Below are 7,913 nucleotides of genomic sequence, written 5' to 3'. Positions count from 1 at the left end.
AGAGAGCAGGAACTCCACACTGGTTTTGACTCCCCGAGAATGTGACTAATGGGGCATAAGTAGGGGAGGTCCACAGTGGGGTCCCTGAGGGGCAAGCTCCCCATCACTCTCCCATCCCAAAGCCCTTTCTGAACATTGCTGAGAAACCGGATCAAAGTCCATCCTTCTGGGTGTCCTTTTCCTCACCCAGATACGCGGCCCCACTTCCTCAGTCCTCCCACCCCCTCCGGCACCAGGTGGCAGCACTCTTATCTGTTTGTAATTAATATTTAACATCTCTTCAGGGTCAATGATTGAGGCCCACTATCTCCAAAATTGAGGGTGGGCCTCCCTCCTGAGCACCCAAGGCCCATTCTCCTCCCGCTGCCCTTCCTCCCACACTGCAAACAAGTCTGCTTCCTCTCACTTGGGGGGAGCTTGGCCAAAGGTTGGCTGTCTTCACCTTGCTTAATAATGAAAAACAACTTAACAGCTGGGCTGTTCTCACCAGGTAAGTGGGAAGGGGAGTCCCCGAGGTGTTTATCAACAGCCATAATCATCTCTTCTAACTCACAGGGCCAGGAAGCTCTAACTCCATGGGGTTAGAGCCCATCCAATTCCGTGACTCTCAGAGGGTAGAGTCTTCAGGCTGACCCTGTCCCCACTTTGGAGTAGGTACCCCTCAGGTCTCAGTTACCCAGGTGGGCAGCCCAGGTGTCAGTCTCCCAGGTGGGCAGATGTGACTGGAACCAGGTAGCCAGCAGAATGTCAAAGGCCCAAGGGAGCTGAGTTGGGGCCCTGCTATTCCTGCATGTCCTAGGCCTTGAAACCATTATCTGGAATCTCCACAGCCCAGCCCCACCCTGCCCAGAGAAAGGTGAATCTCCAGGCCGTCACCTGCCTCTGTGCCAGAGTCCAGGCCAAGAGTAAACAGTAGTGGTGGCAGTGATAGCAGTCCTAGTAAGAAAGAACTAGAAAGAAAGAGAAGCAGGCACTCAATCTTCTAGCTGCAGTGTAAGTCCTTAATCACGCCTCCTCCCATTAACTTTCCCTGAAGAATTGTATTGTTAATTTTATGTGGCTCAGAGAAGTTACTCGCCAAGTTGATTTTCTAAACTTGCTTCAGCATGAGAATCCCCTGAAGAGTTTACTAAAAATACAGCTTTCCCAGCCCCTCCCCAGACCTGCTAAATTCACTGTTCCTGGGGAATCTAGATGTTGAAGAAATTCCTTTGACAATTGCTGTCAGTCAAGTGTAGGGGAATGTGTCCTTATGCCAAGTTCCCCCCCCAGAGCCTCCTATTGTCCCCCCACCCCGTGTCACCTGTATACCTCCCGCATGGGGCTGGGAGAGCTGCAAGTCAGAGGTGGTACCACTATAGGAGCAGCCTCCCAGATGTGGGTAACACACAGGTAGCCCCCTGCGCTCCACGCCCTGACTTCAGTAACAGGGGATGCTGGGAACTGGGGGCGGAGCAGAGCCGCCATGTTGACGTTGCAAAGATGGAGCCCAAACAGGGATCCTTTTTCACTACAGGCATCTCCCTTTGCAGTCAGATTTTCTACTCAGTGAACATTCCCTGGGGTAGGCCAGAGGCATTGGACCACCCATGGGCCTATAAATTTCTTTTCCTTTTTCTCTCACCTCTCCCTTTTCCTCACTCCCTGTGTAAATAAACCCTTTCTGTTTCCATGTGTCTACTTCGGGGTCTTCTCTAGTACTCTGAAGCTGGGAGCTGAGCACTCACAAAACAGGTCTTTTCTTCCTTCCTTTATCTCTCCCTCACCCCGGGGTGGATTACCCTTAATCTTATTTCAACCTGTAAAGGCAGTGGAACTTTGGCCTCCCAAATCCCTGGCCCTAGACTGTACAGGGGTTCCAAGAGTTTCCACCCAGAGAGCACGTAGGGCTGATGGGACTGTAGCGCCTCTGGAGCCCCAGAGGCCAGATTTCCCCCATGTCTCCCCAGGTGACCTGGACAAAGAGGCTATGGCCACATAACACCACCAAGGCTTGCCCCCTGCTACTATCCCCATCCTAACTTCCAGAATAATAGGCTGAGGCAGGAACTGCCAGAGAGACACAGGACAGCCCCTCCTGGTGCTGAGGCTGGTACTGGTAGGACACAGCTAAGAGAGACTAGTCCACTGCTCAGTCCCTGGGCTGCTTGAGTTCCTTTTCCCTTCCCTCTGGAAGGAGGAAGGGGCATAAGGAATAGTTGTCCTGATCTGTAAGTAACTGGAATTAGTTGAAGTGCTCAAGCAGCAGGAAGAAAGGGAGACTGGAGCAGAGAGAAGATGGAGTGGACCAAAGCATTGGGTCAGGCAATGCTCTACATGGTCACCAGGTGGAGCCATCAGTCAAAGACAGTTTGGTTGCTGTCTGCAAAAGTGGTGTAAGTGAAGTAGGGCCAAAGGATGGTCCTTTATGGGTCTCAAAAGTCCTCCTTAGGCTCGGTTCATACAAGGTGGGGAGAGTTTCCATGTTCTCCTCCCAAAGATGCTCTTAGCACCCAGCCAGGAAGGAAGGAATTTCCACAAAGGGTAGGAGATTGACTCTCCCACCTTCTCTCCAGGGTGCAGTTTCCAGGCACTAGGAATGACATGCCCAGTGAGGCCCCAGGACAAGGTAAAGTGGGCAGCTGTGCTCTGGACTGGAGCTGACTCAGGTACACCTGTCTCCCCAAACCTACTCACCTCCCTCCCCCCATCCCGAGACCCAGCTCAGGTGTACCTGATCACCCCCTATTGTAACTGCTGTCTCTCCTCCTAGAGTAGAACTTCCTCCAGGTCAGGCACTTACCTTACTCCCTGCTGCATCCTCAGTGCCCAGCAGGCCTGGCAAAGGGCAGGTGAGAATGAAGGTGAGGGGAAAGACTGAGAAGGGAGACAGGTGTAACAAAACTGGGAAGAAGGGACGCATGATTACCTCTCTGGAAGCTGAGTAGTCTGAACACTAAAGTCTCCCCCATCATCTCCTCCCTATGCCACACCCCCATATACATATCGTAGCCAGTAGGGAGTTGGGGTAGCTACTGGGCAAACAGAGATAAACTCCCATGTCTGCCAGTAATAACTTCTGAGCACAATCTTTAGGTCACATTTCTTCCACCTCTTCATGACATCTGGGTGCCCAGCTCAGGGTTCTATTTTTCAGGGTCCCACCTCATTTAGGGGTGCCTGTCGGAGGGTGGGAGAGCAGATCAGAGAGGCTGGCTGGCTGCCCCCAGGCACCCCGTCAGTGGAAAGAGAATGCAGGCCAGTTCCCCAGGCAGCTGGTCGACCAGCCCTTGGGGGCACCCCCCCACCCACCCCCCTGCCACAAGCAGGAGCTAAAGCTTCTATTCACTTTACCAGGGGCTGGAGGAAGCAGAAGAGATCAGGCTGCGGGGAGAAGGAGTAGTCTGAGGGAGGCCGTGTAGGGGACAGCTCCACCTGTCAGTGCTGCTGCTGCTGCCTGAGCAATGCTGGAAGGACAGGCCGGCCCCTCCCTGTTGCCCCCAACCCCCACCCCAGCTCTCATCCATTGTCATCACAGCCTCAGCGTGGCTATATTTAAGCCCCCTGCAGGCTCCAGGATCACATTCTTCTCCAGACTCCGCAGAGCCCTGAGACTGGAAGGGACCATCTCTTCTTGCATTCACTCTCCTCCCCTGGAATCTTCTGTCCAGAGACTCATAAGTGGACACGGCTGCTTCTGTGAGTCACCTCCAGGGATCAGGAAAGCTGAGGCCCTCAGCTTTACACTGGGAAGGGGTGTGTGTGGGTGTGTGTGGGTGTGTGAAGGAGCCTGAGAGATTTGGAAAGAGAAAGCAGGCTGGTGCTTAGGCAGCACCCTGAGTTAAAATGGGAGGGATCCTTGAACCCCCGTCCCATCCCACTGCTGTGTGGGGCCAGGTCTGTAAAAATTACAAAAGAAGAAATCTGGGGATGCTGGGAAGTGGAGGCAGAGACAGGGGTGAGCAGATAGGTCCAGCAAACCTAGAGCCGGGCTGTCTGGCCCAGCATGGCCTGCCCGCAGGAGGAAAGGGAACAAGTCCTCAGACCCGAGTCTCAGGACTGGAGGGCTCTTGTCCAACCTGGGTTTACTGGCCAGAAACCAAGGCCCGATGGGAAAGAGCTGCCTCAGCAACTCCACTGAACATCCCGGGTTCAGAATTCCTTCTTATCTCAGAAGCTGGGGGAGCCGCCTGTCCCAGCCTGACAGACAGACCCCACGCCACACAACTTTCTGCCCTCAGGCCTCTGAGGGGCTCCACTCAGCCTCTGTCCCTTCCCCGTCCCTCTTGAAGAAGGGGCGTGCCCTACTATCCCCTCATTTAGGGTGCCTGTCAGAGGGAGGGTGGGAAAGCAGGTTGAGGCTTGGGAGGAAAGTGAGGGGGTCAGGGAGGCTAAACGACAGGACCTCTGGTCCAGAGCCTTGTACCCCAGAAGAGGACTTGGGGTCGGGGGTTCCCTTCTGGCAGATACCACCCCCACACACACACACACAGACCTTCAGGGAACAGGGCAGGGGAGGCTGCACTCTCGTCACTGCTTAATCCCAAGCTCCGTCTGTGCTTTAAAAAGAATCAGTGGCTCATCCACTAAAGCCAGGGGTCTGGTTGCCGGTGGCCCAGGAGGTCAGGGATGAGCGCCAGGCCCAGCCAGCTGTGCTAATTAGGAGCAGAGCATCCGGGGAAATGAACCAGTGGCCGGTGCCAGGGAACATTAACCCTCAGCTGCCAGGGCTGGGCCTACAGTGTCCCGGGAAAACTGGGGGGCCTCCCTGCAATGGGGTGGTACCTACCCCCTCTCCTTCTGGGTTGTGAAGAGGAAGGGCCAGTCATTCTCAGGGTGCAGGCAGACTTCCTCAGGGGGGCCACATGGGAAGCCCAAGAGGTGTTTCCCATTCTGCAGTTGTGGTATCAGCAAGAGGCCAAGAAGCTTTAGGGGTGGCCCTTGGTCCCAGCTAACACTGCAGTAATCCAGTCTCCCTGGTGTCTTTGTGGATGCCCCAAAGACAGCACCCTTTTAGAAGCTGAAATGCTCACTAACGTTGACCCTTAGCAGCCTGAGGCTCCGATACCCCAAAAGAGGACTTTCCCTGATGAGGACAGCAGGCCCAACTCCTGTGTCCTGGGCTTAAAGAAATGGTCATCCAGGACCGTGTTCACACCCACATTGGATCACAGTCTACACACACACACACACACCCCACCCCACCCCACCCCCGGCCACTGCCTGCAGGCCCCTTGAGGAGGCTGGGCCAGGGCAGAACTGAATCTTGCAGAGGCAGACGGGACAGGGCTAAGGTGGAAAGCTCCTCTTCCGTTTCCTTCTTTGTGCCCAGGATCTAAATCAGGTCCAAGGCAGGCAAGGGCCCTCCCAGGTCAGAGGCCTGCCGGCTACCATGCCTGCCAGAGAAAGTGTGAGGCCATTCCAGGGATTCCACCAAGTGACCCTGAGCTTTAGCATCTCTGAGGCCTCAGGGACGCGGCCGTGACACCGAGGCCCAGATTTGGGAAAGAACTCAACGCCAGCTGTCGCCAGTCTCCCGCTCAACCCACCCGCCTCTCCAGATTCCTGCATTCACTGCTGGCCCCTGAACCTCCTCCAGACCAGTCACCCTAACCCTGCTGGGTGCCCTCAGGGGCCCAGACCTGAGCCTTGGAGATCCAGAGGAGGAGCCGAATGTCAAGATCCTCTTATGAGAAGAAAGGCCAGTGGCCCAGTGTGTCCCCAGCCTAAACCCAGCCCTGGGCAGACCTGGGGCCAGGTTCTGGGTCACCCACCAAGCTGCTGGTGACCGTGGGCAAGCCCTAGCCCTGTGGATGGGTGAAGCAGGATGATCTCGGTGCTGTGTGATCAGGGCTATTGCAGGGACCAGGGGCAACATTTGAAGATTCCTGACAGGGCCTGGCACAGAGTGAACATCGCTGTTGTTACTTTTAATTCACTTATGATCCTGTCAAAAGTTGAGGTGCATATCTATCAAAAATTACAATAATTAAATAGTAAAAGGAGGCATTTTCTCAATCAGAACTAACTTGTGGAGAGCAGATAGAAAGCACAAAGGAGGGGGGAATGTTCTGGATAAAGTGTAGCTTTTCTACAGGCTTCTTAGGAAAATATTAACATCTGACACAAAAGTAGTAGTTGGAATGAGCCAGGCACTCATCAAATCTTTGCGGTCACGGGGAGGCCAGCAGATCCTGGGGAAACCAAGTCATAGACTCTTGCCCAAGGTCACACACTCAGAAGCTGGAACAAGAAGCTGAGCTCATGGCCAGGGGGGCTGCACCCACCATCTCCACGCTCAATCTTGAGTCAGAGAATAGCCCTTGGACAAGCCAGCCTCTCTCACTCACGGGCTGGGAAGCCGAGGCCCGGAGAAGAGAGGCCCCAGGTCCCTTGGTGAGGCACGCGTGGGGCTGCTCCCCGGTGCCAGGGAGCACATGGGGTGGTGGATGAGCCAGGCTCAGAGCCCGCCTCAGTCACCTCTCGAGGGTGCTTTCCCTCTGGGCCCTGCGGAGAGACCGCGACCCCGCAGACATGCTGAGAGGCCCCCGTGGGGAGGGCCAGGCAGGTTCCCGTGGAAACCATGTCCCTTGGCTTGGCAGGTTGTCGTTCTCGCGGCCATGACTCTACCCCACAGCCCTGGAAATGTGGGAGAGCCCCGGCCCCCCCAGGCCATGGAGGTCCACACGCGGGAACACCGCCAGGAGGAGGAGCAGAAGGAGGAAAGGCAGCACAGCCTGCACATGAGTTCCTCGGTGCAGAGGCGGACCTACCGCAGCAGGTGGGCATCAGGGACCCCACCCCGGCCCCTGCCGCACCACCATGGCCACCCTAGTCTGAGGTGGGGGCCTCAGTCCGGATTTCTGGATACCTGGCCTGAGGTGGAAGGTAAAATCCTGCCCTCTGCAGACCCCAGGCTGAGGCAGAGGGGGGTGGATGCAGCTTTCATCTTGGGAAGCCCCCACCCGGATCCTCAGCCCACCCTGCAGGAGCTATTGACCCCCTTTTCCTGGGGCAGTGAGGAAGAATATCAGTTCAGTGCCGCAGACTACGCCCTGGCAGCCGCCCTGGCTCTCACAGCCTCCTCAGAGACGACTCGGTAAGTCAGGTGACCTTTTTGGAAAGCCCTGAGCTAGAGGAGCCATCCCGTCCTGCCTCGCAACTGGGATCCCACACTGAAAAAGAACCGCCCCAAGTCACACATCTAGAATGAAGAGCTTGACCCAGGGACAAGACCAGGGCTGTGTGACCCCAAAACTCCCCAACCCCACTCCACCTCTGGACGGGTCCACAGGAGGGTGAGGTCTCCCATGGGAGAGGTAGGGCCTGCTTCCCCACTGGCTACATATGGTGCTGGAGGGGCTGATGAAGCGGAAGGGACCACCTGGTCACCAACCCTGTTTTGGACACACGTCCTCAGGCGGGAGGCCCCTGCCCTGCAAAATGCAGGGCGAAGGTCTGTCTGCTTGGTCATGGTGAAAGCAAGAGGAATAAAGGTTTGTAAAAGAGTCTTTTGAACTATATCAATAGTATTTATTATGCATCTGCTGTAAACAGGGCCCATTCAGGGTTTTCTGGAGGCGAGAGAGGACAGAAGTTGCTCTTGTCCTCAAGGAGTTTAAACGCACCTGGCAGTGCTGGGTATGGCATGGAGCTGGCTGGGACCCCTGCCTGCCAGGCCCAGACGGCCTCTGTCACTGCAGGGAGGCCCGGCTGAGGCGCCAAACCTCCACCGTGGAGCTGGAGCAGCGGGGGCAGAAGCGGGTGGGCTTCGGCAACGACTGGGAGAAGACAGAGGTGGACTTCCTGCGGACCCAGCGCCTGCTGCGCCAGAGACGAGACTGGAAAGCACAGAGACAAAGGGTGAGGGGCTAGGCTGGGGACCCGGGGCCCTGGAACCTGGGGTCACGTTCTGCCAACCCTCCCAGACAGCC

General features: G+C 56.1%; 1 protein-coding gene across 1 annotated transcript in view; it reads left to right on the top strand.

Annotated features, from left to right (window-relative positions):
• The first annotated feature begins 3,577 nt into the window (after positions 1–3,577).
• MYOM3 (myomesin 3) overlaps positions 3,578–7,913 on the top strand; it is a 42,196-nt gene continuing 37,860 nt past the window's right edge. Inside the window, exons 1-4 of the mRNA XM_037500222.1 lie at positions 3,578–3,678; positions 6,582–6,760; positions 6,998–7,078; positions 7,683–7,842. Coding sequence (XP_037356119.1) covers positions 6,600–6,760; positions 6,998–7,078; positions 7,683–7,842 — 402 coding nt within the window. The 5' untranslated portion in view covers positions 3,578–3,678; positions 6,582–6,599. The remainder of the gene's footprint in view (positions 3,679–6,581; positions 6,761–6,997; positions 7,079–7,682; positions 7,843–7,913) is intronic.

This window comes from Talpa occidentalis, unplaced genomic scaffold, assembly GCF_014898055.3.
Source record: "Talpa occidentalis isolate TD23 unplaced genomic scaffold, MPIMG_talOcc4v2.1 talOcc4.9, whole genome shotgun sequence".
Classification (NCBI taxonomy): Eukaryota; Metazoa; Chordata; class Mammalia; order Eulipotyphla; family Talpidae; genus Talpa; species Talpa occidentalis.
This window is presented reverse-complemented; position numbering and strand designations above follow the sequence as displayed.